We start from the raw sequence: 22365 nt of genomic DNA, 5'->3' as shown, positions 1-22365 counted from the left end.
ACATCCTCGATATCCTCTTTGGTTCTCTTCGATGATCCGCCCCCGTTATGCTGCCAGTGGATCAGATGCTCCACCTTCGTATTGACTGCCCGGGCAAGAATCTCGCGATGATCACTCCGCCGGACGAGAATGAGAACAAACTCGGCGCCTCGTTGAGTGACATTTATCGTTTAACTCCGTGTGTCTTCTCTCTCTTGCTCTCTTCTCCCACTCTCTCTCTCCCTCTTCGCACTCCCCCCTCTTCTCTTCCCCCACTAATCATCACCCGGTAGAAAACCCACGCTCGTCCTCGATCACTCCCTCCACGTCGTCGAAGTCTCCAACAGTCATGTGGCGACCTTCTCGTGGTCACGAGATCAACTGCTGACGGCGAGTGTCTACGATCTGCCCCCCACCCTTGTGCCCTCACCGAATATCGCCTCGCTGAGTGGTGCCATCAGCACCGCCCTGTCCACCCGCGATGTCCAAGTCCTCGAGGGTGTCCAGGTGGCGGACGCCCAATACTCCCTGAGCGTGACGCCCATCTTTCAGCACGACGCCCTGATCTTTGTCCTCCTCGAAGCCCAACGGACGAAACGGCATCAAAGCAACCTCATGAGCGAACAGACCTACTTGAACGAAACCTACAAGATCTTGGTGGACACCGTGCGGGACTATGCGATTTTCATGCTTGACACCCGGGGCTACATTGCGACGTGGAATGCGGGCGCCGCCATTCTCAAGGGGTACGCGGCAACCGAGATTATCGGGCGGCATTTCTCCATATTCTACGGTCGCGAAGACTGCGCGGCCAACAAACCGGCCCGCGAGCTCGAGGTCTGTCTACAGGAAGGAAAAGTGGAGGATGAAGGCTGGCGCTACCGCAAGGATGGGACTCGATTCTGGGCCAACGTGATGATCACCGCCATCTACCAGAATGGCAACCATATTGGGTTCGTCAAAGTGACTCGCGATCTGACAGAGCGCCGGGCGGCCGAGGGGCGCTTGATCGATGCCTTTGAAGAATCAGCGAAACTCAAGTCCGACTTCTTGGCGAACATGTCCCACGAACTGCGAACGCCCATGAACGGCATGTTCTTGGCCCTCACCATGTTGATGAGAACCGAGTTGAATGAGGAGCAGCGCGAATTCGCGTCCATCCTGGAAGATTCCACCTCGATTCTGCTCCAGGTCATCAATGATGTCTTGGACTACTCCAAATTGTCATCCGGATCTTTCCCTTTGAATGCCGATGTTCTGGATGTCCCCAGCGTGATCAACGCAGTCGTGCGCAATTGTCGACCGACACTCAAGCCTGGAGTGGAACTGCAGACGACCATTCAACGAGGCCTCCCTTCGAGTGTCAGAGGCGATCCGCTCCGATTTCGCCAGGTGCTCCAGAATTTGGTGAGCAATGCAGTCAAGTTCACTGAAAAGGGTCACGTCCAGATCAATGCCTCATGGATCGTCGACGATAAAGACCCCAATCTTTACGTGATTTCCACCCAAGTCGTGGACTCGGGCATCGGTGTACCGGACACTGCCGTGGGCACCCTCTTCACTCCATTCACACGGTTCGCAGACACGGCCACCAAAAGATATCAAGGCACCGGTCTGGGACTCTCCATTTGCAAGAGTCTAGCTGAGCTGATGGATGGCGCCGTTGGGTTCCACGCCAACCCAGATGGCCCTGGCAGTGTCTTTTGGATGACTGCCAAAATGGCTCGGGTGGATACTCGTGTCGCGCACACCAAGAAGAAGCTCACCCCAGCGCTTTCGACGACCACCGACCACTCCGCCGCTCTTCAAAAAGTCGCGCCACAGAAGCACATCCTCCTGGTTGAGGATAACAATGTCAATCAAACGATCATGATGAAACTTCTTGCTAGCCTTGGGTTTGAGCGCATCGATGCGGCTTGGGATGGCGCCGAAGCGGTTCGCCTGGTAAAACAGAAGCCTCTCACCTACAATGTGATCCTCATGGATATCAACATGCCGGTCATGGATGGGTTGATGGCCACAGAACTTATTCGAAAGATGAAGGTTGACGTGCCTATCATCGCTCTGACGGGCAATGCCTTGAAAGGGGACGCAGAAAACTATCTGGCAAGGGGGATGACCGACTACATTGCCAAGCCACTGCACAGGCAGCAGCTGGTAGATCTCTTGTGGAAATGGTGTGGACCCTGACCGTTTCTCTCCGCAAAGGGGATCCCACCCCTGAACACCACACTAATCCGTTCTGCTATCTCTCGATGGATCGGAACGCAGTTGGAGTGCACTTCCCGCAGCGCCCTACCGCAAAAGACGCGGAGCAAAGACTGACCCAATGGTATCATCGTCATCTTCGTCGGTTTCATGTTGACTGAAACGGGTGCCATGGCATCTGAGGTCTTGAACCACGTCCATCCAGTGACATTCAACAGCTCTCGGTCTACGTCGATCTCTCGCCCTTCACACATTGATACTCGTCAATGCCCCGAGAATGGGCCGATCGACAACGCACGCCGTTAGCCGAAGCAATACGTTCCGTCCCAGCGCATGACCTGCGCCCAAGGACGAGAATTGATGGGTCGACTATTGCCGAACACGGATGCCCGTAGAAGGCACGTGCATGTTGCATCCACAGTGCAACCATGCGGGCTTGGTTTCCTGTATCAACTGGCTCTTTAATACCATGTTCTGAGATGATATATTTGCGGCATTTTGGCTGCATAGTGGATGACGGCCGTTCCAACGGTCGTGATCCTGTAGTATGCGGGATGTGCATATCCCCAGTGTAGCCCGTTCTCGTAAGGCAGTAAATGCAGAGCTCCCTGAAACCACGTGTATATGGAAATGTTAACAAGAATAGTCCAGCCCTAGGAGACCATGATCCATTGAGACCCTGCAATGTGGCTGTCTTCTCATCACTCGCCACCATCACCAGCTCGCTTGGTCCTCTCTCTCTCTCTCTTGTCCTGGAGAATCTGCAAACGCGGGGGGATTCAGGGGTGGAATGAGGATCGTCGGTCTCGTTTCGGCGACTCAGAAGACTCGCTTTCGAATTAAGATTTGACGGGTTGCGTTCAAAGACCAATTGCGCTTCTTCCATTCCCATGAACTCTTATGGCGATCCATAGCTTTCGCTGCACCGGATGGTTTCCTTTGCCCACAGTCCCATTCTTCTCGAGGCTATCACTGGCTAATGAAAGGGGCTTTTGATTCCAATTTCCAATCACATGAGGCCATCGTCACTTATCCTTCCGAGGCAGTTCGCCGGATGGGCGTGATTGTGCTCCCTCGGAGCTTTCAATCTACAAACAGAAGAACCATTACCGTGTCACTTGGGTGTGCGTCCCTCCCATCTCGCAGGCCGATCTAGGAAATCTGGTATTTGTGCTCAGCACATTTCTAAAAGTCGCCGAAGAAAGTAACCCTTTGAGGAGAGATATACTCTCCGTAAAAAAGGAGCTTCACATGGCCACGCGCAATCTCCAATACGTCCCCCTTTTTAACCTGCCGAGGAGTTTTGATCTGCAGTTTCCTGGAGCAATACTACCTAGGTATTTTGGCGAATCCTGCGGCGCCTGCCGGTTATCAGGCCAAAACTAATGTAGCGTTCAACATAAGCTCTATCATACCCCGTCTTCTTTCCCTTCCGGGCCTTAGCATCGGTGATTGACTGCAGTCTTGCCTCTTGAGTAATGCCAATCCCCCGAATAAGTGGCGCTTGACTCTGAAGACCCAATCCAGGCCTGTAGTGAACGCTTATCAGGGTTCCACCACGACGCGACAGTTCATGGCGACACCTTGGTCGACTCTCTGCTAATCTTTTTTTTTACGTGAAGGGTGCGCGCTATGGGCATGAGATATTCATGGAACCGGTTGAGGAGAGTGATCGTACCTAGTGTGGGTGGCTGAAAGAGTCGTATAAAGTCGGTTGTTGCACGTAGTGTTGCTCACTTCAACCTATACGGCGAACTAACTAGTTGAGCACTTGATTGGTAAACTTCACTTCTTTTTTCCCTCGTTTTGGACTTGTCTTGTAGACACAACTCAGACTATGAAACTTTCCATGCTTCTGCTAGGTCTGGGGGCTGTCATCGGCTCAGCTGTACCCACCCAACACTATGAGCTGCACGAGCGCCGTGATTTTATCCCCAACACTTGGATAGAAGCCAGGAAGCTCGAGAGCAAGGTCTCCCTGCCTGTTCGCATTGGTTTGACGCAGTCAAACCTTGATTATGGTCATGAGCTACTCATGGATCTGTATGTTCCTACTCATTCTCTGTGAGTGTCAAGCTAACCTGTCCAATTAGATCAGACCCACGTTCAAGCCGCTATGGAAAGCATCTTTCCAGTGATGAAGTGCACAACCTATTTGCCCCGAGCCAGAAAAGTGTGGATGATGTGCGTTCCTGGTTGGAAAAGGCTGGTATCGCCAAAGATCGCCTGACCCAGTCCGTCAATAAACAGTGGATTCAGTTTGACGCGGACACGGAGGAGTTAGAGAAGCTGCTGCAAACAGAATATTATGTTTATTCGCATTCTGAGACGGGTCGCTCACACGTGGCGTGTCGCGAGTAAGTGTTGACTTGAAGGGTATCAACAGGAACATACCATTGCTAACTGGTGGTGTCAGATATCATGTCCCAAGCTCTTTGCGTGAGCATATCGACTACATAACCCCAGGAATTGCTCCACGAGAGGTGACTGGTGTTCGAAAACCAATCAATCTGCACCAAAAACGATCTTTAAAAGGCCAACCCCCTGTTCTTGAGCCAATTCTTATGCCAGTGGAGGAGCTCCTGGCCAATATCGCCGGCTTCTGTTCTGTCGCTGTTACTCCACAATGCATACAGCGTTCGTAATATATTACCAAATCCTATATTGCGTGTGAAGATGCTAATCAAAGGCAGAGATGTACAACATCAGTCAGGGCACTTCTGCTACAAAAGGCAATGAACTAGGAATCTTCGAGGGAATTGGGGATGTATACACCCAATCAGATCTTGATTTGTTCTTCTCAACCTTGTATTCGTATGCTACCATTGCAAAGTTCTTGATTGATCAATTCATTGAGCTGACCTGTTCCCAGGGAAATTCCCACTGGCACACATCCTATTCTCAAAGCAGTCGATGGCGGCCAGGCTCCGACCTCTCTTTACAATGCTGGAGCTGAGTCGGATTTGGATTTCCAGATCTCGTATCCGATTATCTGGCCGCAGAATTCGATTCTATTTCAAACCGACGATATGGTGTATGAGAATTATTACACCTTCAGGGGATTTTTGAATACGTTCTTGGATGCGATTGATGGATCATACTGCAGTGAAATCTCTCCGTTGGATCCTACATACCCAGATCCTCAAGAGAACGGTTACAAGGGGTCTCTGCAGTGTGGTGTGTATAACCCGCCCAAGGTTGTGTCGATTTCATACGGCTCTGCAGAAGCCGATCTCCCCATCTCGTATCAGCGTCGACAGTGTGCCGAGTTCATGAAGCTGGGTACCATGGGTGTCTCGGTCGTTGTCGCCTCGGGCGACTCTGGTGTAGCTGGACGTGGAGGTGATCCTACTCCCAGTAACTGTCTTGGTCCTCAGGGCAAGATCTTTGCTCCCGATTTCCCAGCTTCTTGCCCTTACTTGACCGCTGTGGGAGCAACCATCCTTCCCTTGGGGGCATCTCCCGAAGATCATACCGAGGAGGCTGTCACTAGTTTCCCGTCTGGCGGTGGATTCAGCAATATCTACAAGGCGCCTGATTACCAGGCGCAGGCTGTGGCCGACTACTTTGCCAAGGCAAAGCCCTCTTACGCCTACTATGAGAGCGTCGACAACAGTAGTTTTGGTGCTAATGGTGGGATTTACAATAGGATCGGACGGGGCTATCCCGATGTCGCTGCCATTGGTGACAAGGTCGTCATCTACAACCGAGGCTTGCCCATCTCGATTGGTGGCACCTCTGCTTCCGCCCCAGTCTTTGCTGGAATTCTCACTCGCATCAATGAGGAGAGATTGGCCGCTGGTAAGCCTACCGTTGGCTTTGTCAATCCGGTCTTGTACGCCCACCCGGAAGCATTCTTCGACGTGACCAAAGGCTCGAATGCGGGTTGCAATACCGATGGCTTTTCTGCGGCCGTAGGATGGGATCCGGTGACTGGACTGGGCACGCCCAACTATCCGGTTCTTCTTGATGTCTTTATGAAGCAATAGTTTTCTTTTGGCGTGGATAGTCGCATGAGACCAGTGATTTATGTATCAACTCGGAATTTGACTTGCATTCATCACATTTCAAACCCGGAAACCGTGGAGTAAATGGGATATATACATCCGGGCAGGATATCGAATGAGTATCTTCGTGGTTGACAGAAGCTACGAGTCCTTTTGATCGTAGACAGAAAGCCAAGTCTCACTGGTTCTAGTTGCATCCTGGCACGTCCATATAACACCATAGGGGAGGCAAAAAAGCTCATGGACTAACATGCTCGAGGCAATGATCAACACGGTCGGGATTGTTCAGGTAATTCATACGGCATTTGGATTATATTCATCGTGCGGACCCTACAGTAAATATCAACTCGAAGTTCCCTTTGAGGTCCAATAAAGGTTCCAGTGAACACTGCACCTGAATCGTCAACTGCTTTACTTCAACGGGGATACCGGAAACATCGTCTCGCGGCCCGGAGCGATCGCACCGAATCGCGGGGTTCAGCAGCCACGCCAATGAGAGATATGCAAGGCAAACCGAGTCCCCCGTCCTGCTCAGTCCCTTGAGTAGCGACAAGGAATACGCGATTCCACTGACCGTGGATGACGTCACGTCGACAGAGCAAGTTGAGAACTATACTCGGGATAGGGATGTAGAGATGAGAGAGAGAGAGAGAAAATAAAATAGAGTCGAATACAGCGTATCCCACAGATTATTTCTCTGTCTCTCTCTACATCTCTCTCTCTCTCTCTCTTTTTCTCCTTCTCCAGTTTCTCCTGTCGGTGGGGTCTACTCCGACGGACGTGGGGGATGTTCTATGAAACCCCGCCGGAGTCTGGGCTATTAAGACTCCCAATTCCCCCCCTTCACCTTCTCTTTCCCTTTCTCTTTCTCTTTCTCATACAATTCTTCTCTTTTTTTCTCTCAAAATTGAAACCAAACTCGACAATGTCTCTTGGAAAGAAGGTCACTCTCAACACTGGTCACCAGATCCCGTATGTGTAGTTGGACAACCCCCGGAACAAACACGGCTGACCCCATATTCCCCATATTCTAGCCAGCTGGGCTTCGGTACCTGGCAATCGCTCCCTGGTCAGGTCGGCAATGCTGTCTATGAGGCCTTGAAGGCCGGTTACCGCCACCTGGTAAGTACTGAGATCCATCCGGAGAGTGTCGTACTAACTGGCTCTAGGATTTGGCCACAATGTAGGCAATGATTCACCAGCTCTTGCATTTGAATGTCGTATATCATACTGACCCGCTTCTCTGATAAGCTACCAGAACCAGCGTGAGGTTGCCAAGGGTATCAAGGATGCCTACCGGGATGTTCCCGGCCTGAAGCGTGAGGACATTTTCATTGTGCGTACATCCATGCCCCGGATAATGCGCAGTCTCGGTAACTAATGGGTCAATTTCCAGACCTCCAAGCTATGGAACAGGTCAATCCCCACCCGTATCGCCCCGGAACATACAAATACTGACTGGATGCAGCCAGCACGACCCGAAGGATGTTGCTAAAGCCCTGGATGATTGTCTGGCCGAGCTTGAGCTGGACTACCTTGATGTAAGAGTGCGATGTCACTGAACAACAGAAGAAAGCTAACTGGTGTAGCTCTATCTCGTTCACTGGCCCGTTGCATTCCAATCGGGTAACGACTACTTCCCCCTCGTTGCCAACAGCAATGTTGAGGGTGGTGATGTGGTTATTGACGATAACATCTCCATCGTGCAAACCTGGAAAGGTAGGATAATTACGGACTGAGGATGAAGATATGTTCCCAACTGACATTCTACAGCTATGACACAGCTCCCCAAGGAGAAGGCTCGGTCCGTTGGTGTCTCAAACCACAAGATTGAACACGTTAGTTTTCTACCAACACAAGACTGTCTTCACATCAGCTCACCATCTCCAACAGCTTGAAGCTATCATCAATGGCACGGGTGTTGTCCCCGCTGCTAACCAGATTGAGCGCCACCCTGTCCTCCAGAGCAACGACTTGATCGAGTACTGCCAGAAGAAGGGCATTCACGTCACTGCCTACTCTGTATGTCACCCATTTCCTAACATCCTCGTCTTATACTGATCAAAATTGGCAGGCGTTTGGTAACAACATGCTTGACATTCCTCTATTGATCACCCGCCCCGAGGTCAAGGAAGTCGCCGAATCAGTCTCGAAGCGCACTGGTCAGGAGGTCAGCCCGGCTCATGTCATGTAAGATCATCACCTTTGGTCCCTCCAAATTGATGAATCGGCACTCACCTCATATAGCCTCGCATGGTCCCAGGTTGGCGGCCACAGTGTCATCCCCAAGTCGGTCACCCCGTCGCGTATTCGCGACAACTTCAAGGAGGTGGAGCTCACCCCCGAGGAGATTCAGAAGGTCAGCGTTTTGGGTCAGAACCGCCGACGTTACAACACGCCTTTCGCTGCTAGTACGTTTCCCGATTGATCATTGGTAATGAGTAATTTATGCTAATATCCCTCAGACAAGCCTCGATGGAACATCGACATCTTCGGTGAGCCCGAAGAGAAGGCTGCTGGCCACAAGGTCATTGTTTAACTCGAGAATTGAGTTTTGGGCTGGCTGAACATCAAAATGAATAAATGAGACATGTATTTTCACGTGGTTATTCCAATTCCAGTAGAATTTGAATTAGTACATTGAACCAACAACAGAGCTGTATTGTTCAAAACATTTATGCCTTGACGATGCGTCCACTAAGAAGTTTTTAAATATGCAGAAGTAGATAGGGCAAAACAGTGCAACCGAACCTTGAAAGACACAGTATGCGTGAAATCATGACCGTCTTGAATGACCATTCTCCTGTTCTCCTAACTCATTTTCTTTCGTCACTGGGTCCTTAGTTTTGTCCTGCTCGGTGTATATTGGTCGCTGATGAGAGCTAAAGACTAGCCCCGCATCCAATTCGTGACATTCGTGGACAGGCGTGGCCGCTATAGGAGCCTCATGGATTGATTGGCTGTCCAAAAGTATGGCCGATCCCACTGGTTTTCGAGGCATAATATTCTGCGGCTCACTTTCTGCTGATACGTGTTTGTCGGGAGGTGAAGCCTTTTCGACTTGTATGGGAGCTGATGCAAACGAACCAGTCGGCTCAGCATACCCAGATCTTCGTTTTTGCCGCCGCCGAATCACGAACCATAGAGCCAAAAGAAGCAGAATAACACCCAAAATCGCGCCGACTGCGATCCCGCCCTTGGCTCCTCCACTGAGACCTGCTGAGGCCGTGGTGCACGAATAGCTCCCTTGGAAAACACCCTGGGATTGTAATCGGTTCAAGCTGCTGCATGACATAGAGCTGGCTCCTTGAATTGCTGTTTGTCCTTTGGCTTGATTGAGTGCAGGAAGCGCCACGCTGAAAATCCTTGTCAATATGCCCAGCAGCAAAACATAACACAGGTTTCTGTCATACCTTGTAAATGAGCCTGTCATTTCCAAAAACCCATCAATTTCCTCCAGCTCTGCAAACCCAATAGCTTTCAGTTTTGGGTTGTCTGCAATGGTCATACCCGAAGACACGCGTGATAGCGTACTCAAAGTGAGGGTATCAAATGAAGCGAGGTTGCTAATAGTTAATGTTCCTTCAATAGTGTCCAAATCAGGAGCGATGAGCTTCGTGAGTCCCGATACACCTTCTGCAATCAATGAACCCTTGATCTCTTCCACATTGTTAAGTGTAATTGCGCCAGTCGCCGAAGAAGAGACTGTGATACTCCCTTCGAAGGTGTCACAACTTGTCAGATTGTCGGCATCACTTTGATTGGAAATAGTTACACTGCTTGAGCCTGGATGATTTTCAGCAATTATCTTGGTATGAGATCAAAGAAAAGGGTCCTCACAGGCATCTGAAGTACCAAGAGCTATTTGCCACGTCGTGGCAATTAGAACAAGGGTGAATAGAATCATTTTTACAGAGTCTTATTGAGAGTCACCTGTCTAGGCAAACCCGGTGCGCATGAAAGCTCCGGACATTGACGTTGCTTTAAGGGATTAAGAGGGAGGCGGAGCCAGCAACTCTTTCTTGGCCCTGTTTCCGTCAGGTACTCAATTCTAGCGATAGCACCTTAGTGGTGGATTGATATCAAAGCTGGACAGGGCATGCAAGTGTTGATTGGCCCTTGTTGGACGTGTATCATCAAGATCCACTCGCAGATCAGAGGTGTATGCGTTGTTTACAGCCGACTTGACACATACTGGTCGTTGAGGAAGGGTAGACAAATACTCTCTCCCCCAGAAGGCATACAATAGAATAGCTATTGTATACTATACCATCCCGTGAAAAACTTCAACTTGGGCGCTGTGCCATCTCGGCAAGTAATGTTGCTATTTTTATGTGCAATGAGCATAGCTAGGCAACAACATTGGCAATTCCAAGCTCCTGGGGTATGCTCTGACATCACCGTGATAACGCTGAATCCAACCTCTTGAACGAACTAGCAGATGTGTGAATCTGTGAATCTGCGAAACTGCGTTCATACCCTTCCTCTCCAGGGCTCGTTCAGTCACCAGGGGACCGGAACCTCGATGAGTCAGCCGATGCGGGGAACTCCCCGGACTCGCATCTGGGGTTTGCTCTTGAACTCCGCACCCATTTCAACCTCCAATCCCTATGAGAGTAGGCAAGGGTTGTGAAAGGTGTCGTACTCGCCATATCCGATGTGTGATTCCTCCTGGCGCCTCAGCCTGTACCCCATGCTCACGGCTTGACCGAGCCTGTCATCTCGATCCCCGCTTTCAGTTCAAGGCTGTCCACCATGTCTATCAGAAGAGCAAGGGAGCCCCTGCGCGATTTGAGCTTGTCTGGGATGAGGAACAAGTCTGGGTGGATGTTTCTCGACCTGGTAAGTGGCCCGACATGGGGACTTTGAGCATGCACTGATCGAACATAGTGACATTTGTACTCGAGACAAATGATGTAATCACCGAAAATGACAACAGCGGAGAGTCGGCTTTCCTATCCCAGTATGACCGTGAAAATCTCCATGAGCTTTACATGGAGGACGTGGACAAAACTGGGGCTGGTAGATTCGCGATTCACGAGAATAGGTATCGACCAAACCCCACCAGTGGTCCACTAAGTCTACCCAGTGGGGATGAACAAACATTATCATTGAGGGAAGCCTCCCTGATGCGTTATTTCATCCAGAAACTAGCACCCTGGGTGAGTCTTAAGTCCTTCGGCAATGTATGGAGGTATCTGACCGAACTAGGCCGATATCTGCGATCTCCAGTCTCACTTCAGCACAGAGGTCCCAAGGAGAGCCCTACAGAGCTCGATGGTCTTAAAAGCAATTTTGGCCCTATCGGCACGCCACGACGCTATTTTGTCTGGCGCTAGTGATTGGGAAGCCTCGGCTTATCATGGACAATGCCTGGAGCTATTGATTGTGGCACTAGACCAAGCCGAACTGAGCTGTGATGAAAATATGCTCATTGCAGTGGTGATTCTTCGTATATATGAAGAGCTGGAGAACAACACTGACCAACAGTTTCACCTGTTAGGATCTAATAAGTTAGTAAACCTTGTGGCACGCTCTGCATCATCTGGTGGATTAGCAGAAGCTGTGAGCTGGCAGTTTCTGCGACAGGCCATCTATGCATCGATTGTTCAGTATCAACCCCTGCAGCTAGACATGCAAAACTACGAACGCTCAGCAATGTTTCATCGTCATGATGATGCTGCGTGTGCTAACGTGATTATATATCATTGTGCACGTATCATTCAGGTTTGTTCCGAGGCACCCGGGAGACTTGTGGACCGAGAAGCCTGGCGCAGCATTTCGGAAAGTGTCAATGAATGGAAACAAACAAAGCCCCTTACCTGGCAGCCACTGCGGTACCAGGCACCAGATGTATCTGCAAATCAACCATTTCCCGAGCTTTGGATGATCTCCCCTCCTGCCGGTACATCTTCAACCATACACTACTATTTCAAATTCCTTGAGTGCTGATTGTCCATCCAGTAGTCGGAATGCAGTATTACTACTCGGCATGTATTTTTCTTACCTTATGCGACACTCCGCCACACCATATGAGCGATTATGACATTGCTTGCTCGCGACGTATCAAAGAGGTACTTTCAATGCCTGACTTGATGGCTGCCTGACTAACATGAGCCATCAGAAATCGATTGCCGATAATCTAGTGATGGTTATTGGTCTTTCTTTATCCAACGAGAGTGTTGAGAACGCCTATTTCATGGCCTCGCATTTACTGCACCGTTGTTCGTATCTCCCTTGTCTGCCGACTGATTCGAACTAACGTAATTCCAGTTGGTTATTGTTTGCGGCATCCAGTCGAGCAGCAAGGATCGCTAGATTTTATGTGTCGTGTAGAAAAGGTGCTAGGCTGGCGCACTTCCTGGATGAGAAAGGAGCTAGAAAGCAGGTGGACAAAATTGGCAGCATTTGACTCGAGGGACTTTTGACTGCGGAAATCCCTTAACGTGTGGATTGTTTTGGAACACTAGAATTCAAGCTCTTGGGTGTAATATTTGCTTCTGGGTATGGGGGACTGCTTTGTTGATCAGAACCACACAAGCGAATCGACTGGCAGACCACAGATTGTGCGAGTAACAACTGGAATGGAAAGGTCCGTGACAACATCAATAAAATAAGACTTGAGGGCGTCTGAGCTGGCAGAGAAAAATTCCAAAGAGACAGTCGGACACTGGGAGACTCAGGTCCTCAAGGCTCGGTGTATTTGGCGGCGAATCATGCAGGGTTCGCAGGGGTTGGGCCAATTTCGTCCGTCTCTTTGCTCAACCCCGCGAATGACGATTGTGCTGCTCCGCATCAATCAGAAGATCGATTTTCCTGTTGGTGGAAGTTCCATTACCCAGTGCCGCATCGTCATGGTGTAATCTGCAGATGAATATGGTGACATTGGGGGTCGCACTTATAAGGTGCGCCCCAAGAGCTATTTTTCGAGTTGATCGCCGCCGATTAAAGTCTACAGCATACACATCACACCGGAAATATGACAAGGATTGCCAAGTGGGCTTTGATTGCTGTGACGGCTTGCGTCCAGGCATATCCCTTCTCTGGAGCAGCGAGGCAGTCACCCAAGATCCCCTGTCTCATTCTAGCAGGGGATAGTACCACCGCTACTCAGTCTTCGAATGGTGGAGGCTGGGGAGATGGCTTCCTCAATACCACACTATTCCAAGGAGCAACCGGCATAAATTATGGTCACAACGGAGCGACCACAGTCAGCTTTCGTGCTGGAGGTGATTGGAATAAAGTCTTGGAGGCTGTTGAACAAGTTCGAGACGAATATATCCCTTTTGTCACCATTCAATTTGGTCACAATGATCAAAAACCAGCCGCAAACATCTCACTGTCACAATATACAGAAAACCTCGAAGCCTTTGTGACGGAGGTTTTCAATGCTGGGGCCACGCCCATCTTAGTGACGCCATTGTCACGAAGAAACTATGACAATTCCACTGGAGTCTCTTCTATCATCCAGAGTTTGGCCAACGAGACGACAGCTACTATCTCAGCCGCCCACCATGCTGGCGCCAAGTATATCGATCTAAACCACGCCAGCACAAAATACCTGAATGCCATCGGCCCAGCAAATGCTTATACGTACAACCTGAACGCGGCCGACTATACCCACTTAAACATTGCGGGAAGCGTTGTGTTTGGTGGAATTGTTGCTGAGTTGATTGCACAAGATTTCCCGAATTTGAAGCGGGACGGATATCTTCGAATAAACGAACAGCTCAAGAAGGACGTGGAACGTGGAATTTACTACTATCCCTGATCATGCGTATCATATGGATAGATTGGCAAAGGTTGCCGAGTCCTGTCGCTTGAATGATATATTGTTTGTAATGCATGATTTGTAGTCCGACACCGAGACTATTCAGCGCCAGTGGTATCGAGAGGCGTGTGAGGACGCATTCGATCATGAATTTGGATCAGTATAACACATAAGCCTAAGGAATACAGGTCCAATGATATACTGCCCCCTCATTTCGAAATATTTTAAGAAGCTCAAAAATTGCTCGAACACAGAATAAGTTCACGCTTCACAGCAGAATACTTTGGATATCCTAAAGTTTGGAGCTACTATCTAGCGAAAACAAATTTCTTCTCTGACCCTTTTTACCTTCAAGATCGGGGACAACAAAGCCAGTCTTCCCAATTGGCTCTTCGTCCATTGCAGACAAACGTAACAGGGTAGCCTGGTCGCTCTCATTCGCCAAGAATCGGTGGTTAGTATCGGCAATTCGGCCTACAATGCAAGCCCTCATAGGGCTTCCATCTCGAGAAAATTCAATAGTGTATGTCTGATCAAGTCAGCCTGTGTTTTGAATTGGGTAAATATGAGTTCACTGACCTCGATTATTGCTTTCCCCTCTGCTTCAAAGTCAAATGAGGGCACCGATTTAGAGTCCGCCACACCCGAGGATTTGGCATCCGGATAAGGCTTTTGTCCCTTGGGAGCTTGAGCAGACAGACAAATTGCATGCTGGTAAGATAAAAAGCCACCATTTGCAAGGATCAGCCCGTTGCGCCTGTTGCTATCACGTAATTGCCGAGTCATTTCCGTGATGGCCTGGTATTATGAATCAGAGATGACAGTTCGAAAGGCGCAACGAAATCTGGAGAGCTCTTACGTGCATAGAGTAGTTATTCCCAGCCCCTCCAAAAGATGTGAGCCCGCCTAGGAGAGTAAGCGGCTTCTGTGGCTCTGTAATAGAAAGTCCCAGGTGATGACATGCAAGCTTGGGCACAATAGGGAAGCATCTGTGGCTAATTAGAAAAGTCCCGAAAGAGCGACGTGAAACCCGAGTCACTTACGAGTAAAAGTCGTAGAGATCTATCTCATGAGAAGCGAGGTGGCTTTTTTCTAGACAAAGATCGAGCGATTTCGAGATTGCGGAACTCTCAAAGAAGTTGGGTCGGTCCCAAACTAGATGCTCTCAGGGTCAGGTATCTTTCCTATGAGATCAAAAGGCGAACACTTACAGTTATCCCGTTCGCTGAAGCCGGCGCCGCCAAGAGGATATATCCATCGGTCACTTGGAATCCCAAGCTGGGTGGCATACTCCGATGAGGTCAAGATGCAAGCAGATGATAAGTTGACAGTATTGAAGGCATTCATCAAAAGCGGATCTGTAGAAGATGAGGTTAGAAAATCCTCTTGGCCGACCGTCATGACTTGATATAGATAGTCATACATGGAAAGCAAATCATGCGGTTCTTTTTGGACACATTTCCGATCGAATCTGTGGTTTCAGCTTCCATGCCGTAATTCCACGCATATCGATTTTGCGAGGCGACTTGACTAAAGGAGGCATACAGGCCTGCTGACTCCTGATTATTGGCTTGAATCGTCTGTTTGCGATGAGCTCGGAATCCATTCTCGTAAAGTGGGTAGACATGGATTGGTGACCCCACGGCATGAAGTCCTGCAATATCTAGAAGACTTTAAGTCAACCAATTACATATAGGATACTTCGAGGCCTACCTTTTCTGAGCCTTGTTGTAGTCGGAGAGAATACGTCCGTCACATCTTCTGCCGGAACCGACCACCCTGGAGGTGGCATCTTGCCATTCTTAACACAGGCGGCCACTGTTCTTGGATCAGAGAAAGTCCAGAGAAAAGAGATGTATGCACCTACAAGATGCCAACGCTTCACCACCAGTCAGAACCGCAACCTTTGTATCTCCCTTCTCAATTCTCATGGCTGCCTCATCAAGCAGTTTTGCGGGCTGGTTGCCTCCATGTTCACTGTACGAGCGGTGTTGCGGGTTCACCCCCAGTTGTTGTGACAACAGGCCTGGCAGGTCACGATAAGGCCAAGTCCATGTGCGCACCACACTGATACTATCAATGCTACTTTGAAGGATTCTTGCGGTCTCGACTGAGCTGGTTGCGTCGTGGATGGCCCCTTGAATGGCCTCCAGCATCAAAGTCGCAGGCTCTTTAGCATCTTCGACTGCGATTGACCGATTTCGGACGTCGGCCACGCCGATGATGATGGGAGGCATAATGCAGTCTATTCATGAAAGATGGAGGGAGGGAACTTGGGAATGGAAGAACAGATGAAGAGGTGTGAGACCTCGGCCCGAGCGAATGTGAACATATGCGGGGGATTTAATGGCCCCAGTTGCTCTTCTGTTTACTTCAGTCACTGAGTCTCGGGGACGAAATGATATTCCCTTGAAAGTATACAATAATGCTTCAAATGCTTGCTTGATATCTAGAAGACTTCATAGATGCGACGGAACCCATTTAGGTTTAGTCTTTGTAGCGAACGCCTCAACACCAATCTTGAAATTATCTCCTGCTACTAGTCGGTTGACGTATTCCTGGCGAGTGCGTGCAGTCGCATGCTCAACACTGGGATTGTCCCACGCCTCGCGCAAGCCTTGACGTGTAACAATGATTCCATCGGGCGAAAAACTCGCGATTTGGGCTGCAAGTTTGAGGCACTCGTCAACAACGGACTCTGAGGTCTGAGAGACCCGATTGATCAGTTGATATTGCAGTGCCTCCTGAGCATTCAATTTGCGACCGGTCATGGCAATTTCCGAGGCGAGCTGAAGGCCAACAATGCGCATCAAGCGAGGCAAGCCGCCGGCGGCTGCATATAATCCCACCGCAACTTCAGGCAGCCCGAACTGAGCTTTGGGTGATGCGACCACCATATCACTTGAATGTGTCAGTCCCGGGCTCACGGGAAATGTAATGGAACATACCAATTGAGACAGATCTCAAACCCTCCCCCCAGTGCGAATCCGTTCACGGCGGCGATCACCGGCTTCTTCCCCTTGCGTTGGCTGAGGCCCATGAAACCCGTGGGGGGATGGTTCATCACTGCCAACTGAGCTGCAGTCTTGGGCCCGCGGCGTGAATGACTCTGCTCGGCCAAATCCTGTCCAGCACAGAAGGATTTGTCGCCCGCGCCGGTCACGATTGCGACAAGTAAAGTAGGCTCGTCATCGAACCACGAGAATATGCCATGACCTTCCCAGTGCGCTTCAGCAGGGAGAGAATTCCGTTGCTTTTCCCTATCTATCGTCACCAGAAGTACCTTGGGTGCTGGGAAAGACAGCCGAAAATGCTTGGTCGCTGGTGGTTCGGAATGAAGACTGTCAGACATGATGTGATGTGTAAATGTGAAGAACCCTTCGACAGTATAGAAAATATATGAAGCACACTTGAGCAAGCTATCAAGTTTAATGAAGAAAATGGCATTTATCCCGTCCAATCGTCTCTTATGCTGCGGTGAGGGGGAGTTCAACATACCTCGGAAGCTCGGTTAACCACACATATATAGGAGCATTCGTAAAGAAGCATTCTTGCGTTCACCGAGAGTATAGCTTATAGAAATGGCACAGGCTTATGTTCTTGGGGTGGGCTTGACCCAGTTTTTGAAGCCTCGTCGCACCCGTGAATGTGAGATCCTCTTTGGCCGCTCGCTGGAATGGTAACTGACTGTCGCCCTGCCAGACCCTGAACTGGGCTACGAAGCAGCAGTCAAGGCACTGATCGATGCGCATATCACATATGACGAAGTGCAAACCGGCATTGCTTGTTATTGCTATGGGGACACGACCTCAGGCCAGCGGGTTCTGTATCAGCTGGGAATGACAGGCATCCCCATTTACAACACCAACAATGCGTGTGCCACAGGCTCGACTGGCTTGCACCTTGCGCGCACCCTGGTGAAAGGGGGTGTGGTTGACTGCGTGCTCGTGGTCGGCTTTGAGCAGATGCGCCCGGGGTCCATCAAGAGTGTCTGGGATGACCGACCGAGCCCATTGGGGCCATCGACCACCATGATGGAGGACACGTATGGGAAGCATTCGAGTCCCCGGAATGCGCAGTACTTTGGCAACGCAGGACAGGAATATATGGACAAGTAGGGCACCAGAAGAGTCAACCCGCACATGTTGAGCTCACCATGGATACAGATATGGAGCCAAAGCCCAGGACTTTGCTGAAATAGCTCGCATTTCGCATGAGCATTCACAACGGAATCCATATGCTCAGTTCAGAACCGCATACTCCTTAGACCAGATCCTGGACCCCCAAACCCAGATCTATGGACCGTTGACCAAGCTTCAGTGCTCTCCAACCAGCGATGGAGCAGCAGCAGCGGTCATTGTCTCTCAGCGATTTCTCGATGCGCGACCTCACCTTAGATCCCAGGCAATCCTGATGGCTGGTCAGCAGTTGATGACCGATGGACCTGATGTCTATTCCCGCAGCGCGATCGATCTGGTTGGGTTCAATATGTCGCGTCAAGCCGCACAGCTGGCGATGCAGGAAGCTGGCGTGAAGGCAAAAGACATCAAGGTCTGTGAGCTTCATGACTGCTTCTCGACCAACGAGCTTCTCCTGCTGGATGCTCTCGGGTTTTCGGAACCAGGGAAAGCCCACGAGATGGTTCGGCAAGGAGACATCACCTACGGTGGTCGCGGCCCCGTGATAAATCCATCTGGGGGTTTGATATCGAAAGGCCATCCACTGGGGGCCACCGGCCTCGCTCAGTGTGCAGAGCTAACCTGGCAGCTGCGTGGATGGGCCAACAATCGCTTAGTTCATGGAACAGATGTCGCCTTGCAGCATAACCTTGGATTGGGAGGAGCCGTTGTGGTGACAGTCTATAAAAGAGCGGACGGGAAAGCGAGCGAGGCTGTTTCAAGCGAGGAAATCAGCAAAATCTCCGGTATGGGGTATAACCCGGCCGTGGAAGCTCGATATATCACCCCTGAGGATGGAGAACGCGTTCGTAGCATAACAGAACGCCATGACTATCCGCTCCTCGACACGGCAGGAAAGCTGAAAGCCCGTATGTGAGCACACCCGGGAGTGCAACTGACATGGGCATCAGGGGCGTGCCAATATTGGCCATTTATCTTGACTCAAGGGATGAAGTGGTGTGTTCCGCAAGCGCGATTTCATCCTTGGATCTATTCGGAAGGTTTGATAGGTCTCCTCAGAACCACGAGTCACATAATATGCGTTTGAAGTATACAATAGAAAATCTGGTTGCGAATCTGGATGAATCTCCATTAGGCTTTGATGGTGCAAACGAAACATATATTGTTCATGAGATATAGTTTCACACATATTTTGGGACTCTGGCTCGGATATAGATTCCATCAACAATCTCCAAGTTTTCATGACCACCTCCACCAAACTCCCCAACCACCTCGAGGTCGTCTACCAGCTATAACAAAGTCATCAAGTCGGACATCAACTGACGATATACGTCTCTATATCACAGGTTGGCAAATCTGATGCCAGACTTTTGTGCAGTGAAGGTCGAAATCAAATCCATCAGCGCTGGGGACAGGACATCGTAGGTCTGCAAGCCAACAGCCTTGAACTTGTCTCTCACGTTGTCCATCTGGCTGGGGTGAGAGCCCTGCTCAATGATCGAAGACACGAAGCCTGCGAATTGTGGTTCCTGCCACCCCTTTTCGTCAGAGAGCTCCACGTGAACAAAGTCGAGTCCCTTGAAAGGGTGGTCTTTCTCAATACGACCAAAGAGGTGAACCCCACAGTCCTTGCAGGCATTGCGCTGAATTGTAGCATCTTTGTCCACAATAGACAGCTTGGAGGCATTCGCGGTGACAGAGAGAGCGTCTCGTGAAATCACGCCCACAACGGAAAAGAGGGCCCCCTGGGGCTTCCAGCACTTGGAGCAGCCACAGGCATGGTTGTGCGCTACATTGCTCTTCAAGGTGACTTCGACCTGGTCCGAAGGGCAGCGGCAGTGCAGCTTTCCACCAGAAAAGCTACTGGAGCCGGCAGTGATGCCGTTGTCGATAAGAGGGTGAAGTGAGGGTGCCATTGTAATAGTATATAGCAGAGAGTTGATTCTACCAAGGTCCTCTAGACCCGATCGATATATTTATATGTATAGCATCTGGAGTCCCCTCATCTCCTCATGAGGGGTGGACGAGGGGGGGGGTCTTGGCCGGATGATCGGATTCAGGTACAGCCTGTGGAGCCTGATAGGGAAGGCTTCCGACGCTAAGCTGGACATGATTTGCGGAGAGATCTCAAAGGAGGAATAACTTCCCGGAAGCTATACCGGGCTGCAGAAAAGACCAGCGAGTCCTGAGGGGGTTCTCCAACAAGTCCATAGATCCGTTGATACTGTGGAGAAGGAGGTCCATTCTCAAATTCTCTTTGGGATACAGAGAAAGAAATGACATACCCGAAGACCAAACAACACCATCATGAGAATCAAGTGCAAGATGAGATCAGGTGAAGTCAAAGAGGGAGTGAAAGTGAAGTGAAGTGAACAATCTTCAAAGTTGGAAGACTGGAAACCGGATGACAAAGATCTTGAAATGACCCCCGATGATTTTCTCCCCCACCTGCGAACATCTGTTGACTCTCCAAACCTCCCTCGATCGCATCGGCTTTGCTTTGTTGAAATCTCTTTAGTTTCCTATTCCTTTCTTGGTAGCCATTTCCTCCATGACGCGGACTCCCTCGCCGGAGAGGCGTGACGTCATCGAAGCTGCGCGAACGGTTCAGGTACAGTTGAAGGACCCATGGGCGACAACTGCAGCTGAAACATATCTGCTCTGTTAGAGGGTGTATCGTGGCTATCGTACACGAAGAGAGCTTCGTGGGTTTGGTTTATCGGCTTCAACACGATGGGACGAGGTATGGTGTTGCACTACGGTTGCCCCCCCCAAACATAACTCTGACTTGGTTTTGTTCCTAGGCCTTCCACGAAGCCCACTGGCATCAACTTCACCAACCCAGAGATATTCGAGTCGCACCCGCGGATGAGAGCTGCAACCAAGCGCGGCGAAACTGGCAGCGAGCGGTCAGCGTCGCGAAACGAGCTGGCGGCGATGATGATGACTGTGTTTCGGGGTCAGCGTCCACCGGAACGCAGTCCACCCATATAAACGAGATGTCGTCGGGGGCAAGTGCCAAGATGATGGATCTTAGATATTTCCTTGAAATGGTGGATCTGAAACATCGACATGGGAGCAATCTGCGCGCATACCACACCTACTGGCAAAACTCGCCATCAACCCAAAATTTCTTTTATTGGTTAGACCATGGTGAAGGGAAACAGTTGGAATTGGAACAATGTCCACGAGAGCGTCTTGAGAAACAGCAGGTCCGCTACCTAACCCGAGAGCAACGCATGAATTACTTGGTCAGAGTGGATGAAGCTGGGTTATTCCGATGGGCCAAAAATAACGAGTTAGTGTGGACAAATAACACACGCTTCAAAGACAGCCTTGAGGGGATTGTATCCATGGAGCATGATGCACCGCAATTTCTTGGAAACGAGACCGCCACAGACTCTGAATCTACATCAAACTCTTCCTCACCATCCGATTCCATGTCATCCTCTCCAAAGAGCCTTGGCAGTGTGTTGTCCAACGAGGAGAATCATATTGTCACAAAAGAAGAGTACAAGGCCGCAAAGGTGATCAAGAAGGTCATTCATTCGAACCCAACCACTGCATTCAAACGAATGTTGGGTCAGTCCACTGAAAAGGAAAACATGTGGATTTTCGTAAGTATCCTGCGCATGAACTCGATTTTTGACCACTCATTGAATAACGACCAGGTCGCAGACAGTTCCTTCCGTTTGTACATTGGGATCAAAAAGTCGGGAGCTTTCCAGCACTCCTCATTTTTAAGAGGTGCTCGTATCGCTGCAGCTGGAATGATCAAGATCAAACACGGCCAGCTACGCAGCCTGGCGCCAATGAGGTAGATTATATAATAGCCCTGCATATGAAGTGAATATCTACTGACTGCGTATTGATATCCCCAGTGGCCATTATCGACCCCCAGCCGCCAACTTTCGGGCCTTCCATCTTGCCCTTCAAAAACAAGGGGTGGACATGTCAAATGTCTCGATGAGCAAGTCCTATGTGATGCTCGCTGGAATCCAGGGCTACACTAAGACAAAACGAAAATTCCGTGCAATACATGGGAAAATGCAACATAATGAACCAGACGTCTCTAAGCCTCCCGAATGAAGGTTGAAAGGCATGCATTTCCGTTTGAACCAACTGTTCACGATGATGAAATATTGGGACCAGCTTTTCACTGCAGTTCTACGCTATGGTCAACAATGTGCAAATGGACCTGGCGACCGACGAGCTCCATTGGGTTAGTCATATCGCTGGCTCAACGACCCGAGAGGGAGTA

At 50.0% G+C, this 22365-nt stretch overlaps 11 protein-coding genes across 11 annotated transcripts; 7 read left to right on the top strand and 4 right to left on the bottom strand.

Moving 5' to 3' along the window:
- Positions 1 to 47: 47 nt before the first annotated feature.
- On the top strand, positions 48 to 2169 carry fos-1 (sensor histidine kinase/response regulator Fos-1/TcsA; the record flags this gene model as incomplete). Its single annotated transcript, XM_057129865.1, has 2 exons — positions 48 to 178; positions 273 to 2169. 2 exons carry the CDS (start codon positions 48 to 50, stop codon positions 2167 to 2169), a joined length of 2028 nt encoding a protein of 675 aa, XP_056981648.1.
- Positions 2170 to 4024: 1855 nt separating this feature from the next.
- Positions 4025 to 6176, top strand: N7511_007487 (S53 family peptidase; the record flags this gene model as incomplete). The annotated part of the gene is made up of 5 exons (XM_057129864.1): positions 4025 to 4230; positions 4281 to 4544; positions 4604 to 4824; positions 4881 to 5001; positions 5060 to 6176. 5 exons carry the CDS (start codon positions 4025 to 4027, stop codon positions 6174 to 6176), a joined length of 1929 nt encoding a protein of 642 aa, XP_056981647.1.
- A 943-nt stretch (positions 6177 to 7119) lies between these two features.
- akr1 (putative aldehyde reductase (AKR1)) lies at positions 7120 to 8733 on the top strand (the record flags this gene model as incomplete). The annotated part of the gene is made up of 12 exons (XM_057129863.1): positions 7120 to 7166; positions 7229 to 7316; positions 7364 to 7377; positions 7446 to 7530; positions 7591 to 7610; positions 7663 to 7735; positions 7784 to 7913; positions 7968 to 8032; positions 8088 to 8216; positions 8269 to 8384; positions 8442 to 8605; positions 8660 to 8733. The coding sequence occupies 12 exons, from the start codon at positions 7120 to 7122 to the stop codon at positions 8731 to 8733; spliced, it is 1005 nt and encodes a 334-aa protein (XP_056981646.1).
- A 237-nt stretch (positions 8734 to 8970) lies between these two features.
- On the bottom strand, positions 8971 to 10101 carry N7511_007485 (uncharacterized protein; the record flags this gene model as incomplete). The annotated part of the gene is made up of 3 exons (XM_057129862.1): positions 8971 to 9550; positions 9608 to 9980; positions 10035 to 10101. 3 exons carry the CDS (start codon positions 10099 to 10101, stop codon positions 8971 to 8973), a joined length of 1020 nt encoding a protein of 339 aa, XP_056981645.1.
- A 703-nt stretch (positions 10102 to 10804) lies between these two features.
- Positions 10805 to 12622, top strand: N7511_007484 (Zn(II)2Cys6 transcription factor; the record flags this gene model as incomplete). Its single annotated transcript, XM_057129861.1, has 6 exons — positions 10805 to 11036; positions 11085 to 11356; positions 11406 to 12099; positions 12159 to 12268; positions 12319 to 12418; positions 12468 to 12622. 6 exons carry the CDS (start codon positions 10805 to 10807, stop codon positions 12620 to 12622), a joined length of 1563 nt encoding a protein of 520 aa, XP_056981644.1.
- Positions 12623 to 13173: 551 nt separating this feature from the next.
- N7511_007483 (rhamnogalacturonan acetylesterase) lies at positions 13174 to 13965 on the top strand (the record flags this gene model as incomplete). Its single annotated transcript, XM_057129860.1, has 1 exon — positions 13174 to 13965. One exon carries the CDS (start codon positions 13174 to 13176, stop codon positions 13963 to 13965), a length of 792 nt encoding a protein of 263 aa, XP_056981643.1.
- Positions 13966 to 14257: 292 nt separating this feature from the next.
- Positions 14258 to 16202, bottom strand: N7511_007482 (uncharacterized protein; the record flags this gene model as incomplete). Its single annotated transcript, XM_057129859.1, has 8 exons — positions 14258 to 14494; positions 14545 to 14763; positions 14825 to 14954; positions 15009 to 15120; positions 15177 to 15323; positions 15389 to 15628; positions 15679 to 15783; positions 15833 to 16202. 8 exons carry the CDS (start codon positions 16200 to 16202, stop codon positions 14258 to 14260), a joined length of 1560 nt encoding a protein of 519 aa, XP_056981642.1.
- A 222-nt stretch (positions 16203 to 16424) lies between these two features.
- Positions 16425 to 17317, bottom strand: N7511_007481 (enoyl-CoA hydratase/isomerase family protein; the record flags this gene model as incomplete). The annotated part of the gene is made up of 2 exons (XM_057129858.1): positions 16425 to 16866; positions 16914 to 17317. The coding sequence occupies 2 exons, from the start codon at positions 17315 to 17317 to the stop codon at positions 16425 to 16427; spliced, it is 846 nt and encodes a 281-aa protein (XP_056981641.1).
- Positions 17318 to 17546: 229 nt separating this feature from the next.
- On the top strand, positions 17547 to 19020 carry N7511_007480 (uncharacterized protein; the record flags this gene model as incomplete). Its single annotated transcript, XM_057129857.1, has 3 exons — positions 17547 to 17613; positions 17668 to 18079; positions 18132 to 19020. The coding sequence occupies 3 exons, from the start codon at positions 17547 to 17549 to the stop codon at positions 19018 to 19020; spliced, it is 1368 nt and encodes a 455-aa protein (XP_056981640.1).
- A 424-nt stretch (positions 19021 to 19444) lies between these two features.
- N7511_007479 (S-(hydroxymethyl)glutathione synthase) lies at positions 19445 to 20020 on the bottom strand (the record flags this gene model as incomplete). The annotated part of the gene is made up of 1 exon (XM_057129856.1): positions 19445 to 20020. The coding sequence occupies one exon, from the start codon at positions 20018 to 20020 to the stop codon at positions 19445 to 19447; it is 576 nt and encodes a 191-aa protein (XP_056981639.1).
- Positions 20021 to 20655: 635 nt separating this feature from the next.
- Positions 20656 to 22193, top strand: N7511_007478 (IQ calmodulin-binding motif protein; the record flags this gene model as incomplete). The annotated part of the gene is made up of 5 exons (XM_057129855.1): positions 20656 to 20715; positions 20773 to 20847; positions 20909 to 21721; positions 21776 to 21921; positions 21986 to 22193. 5 exons carry the CDS (start codon positions 20656 to 20658, stop codon positions 22191 to 22193), a joined length of 1302 nt encoding a protein of 433 aa, XP_056981638.1.
- Between the last annotated feature and the right edge of the window lie 172 nt (positions 22194 to 22365).

This window comes from Penicillium nucicola (genome assembly GCF_028828085.1).
Source record: "Penicillium nucicola strain IBT 29836 chromosome Unknown utg000008l, whole genome shotgun sequence".
Taxonomy (NCBI): Eukaryota; Fungi; Ascomycota; class Eurotiomycetes; order Eurotiales; family Aspergillaceae; genus Penicillium; species Penicillium nucicola.
The sequence above is the reverse complement of the archived record's forward strand: the minus strand, read 5'-3'. Positions and strand labels throughout refer to the sequence as shown.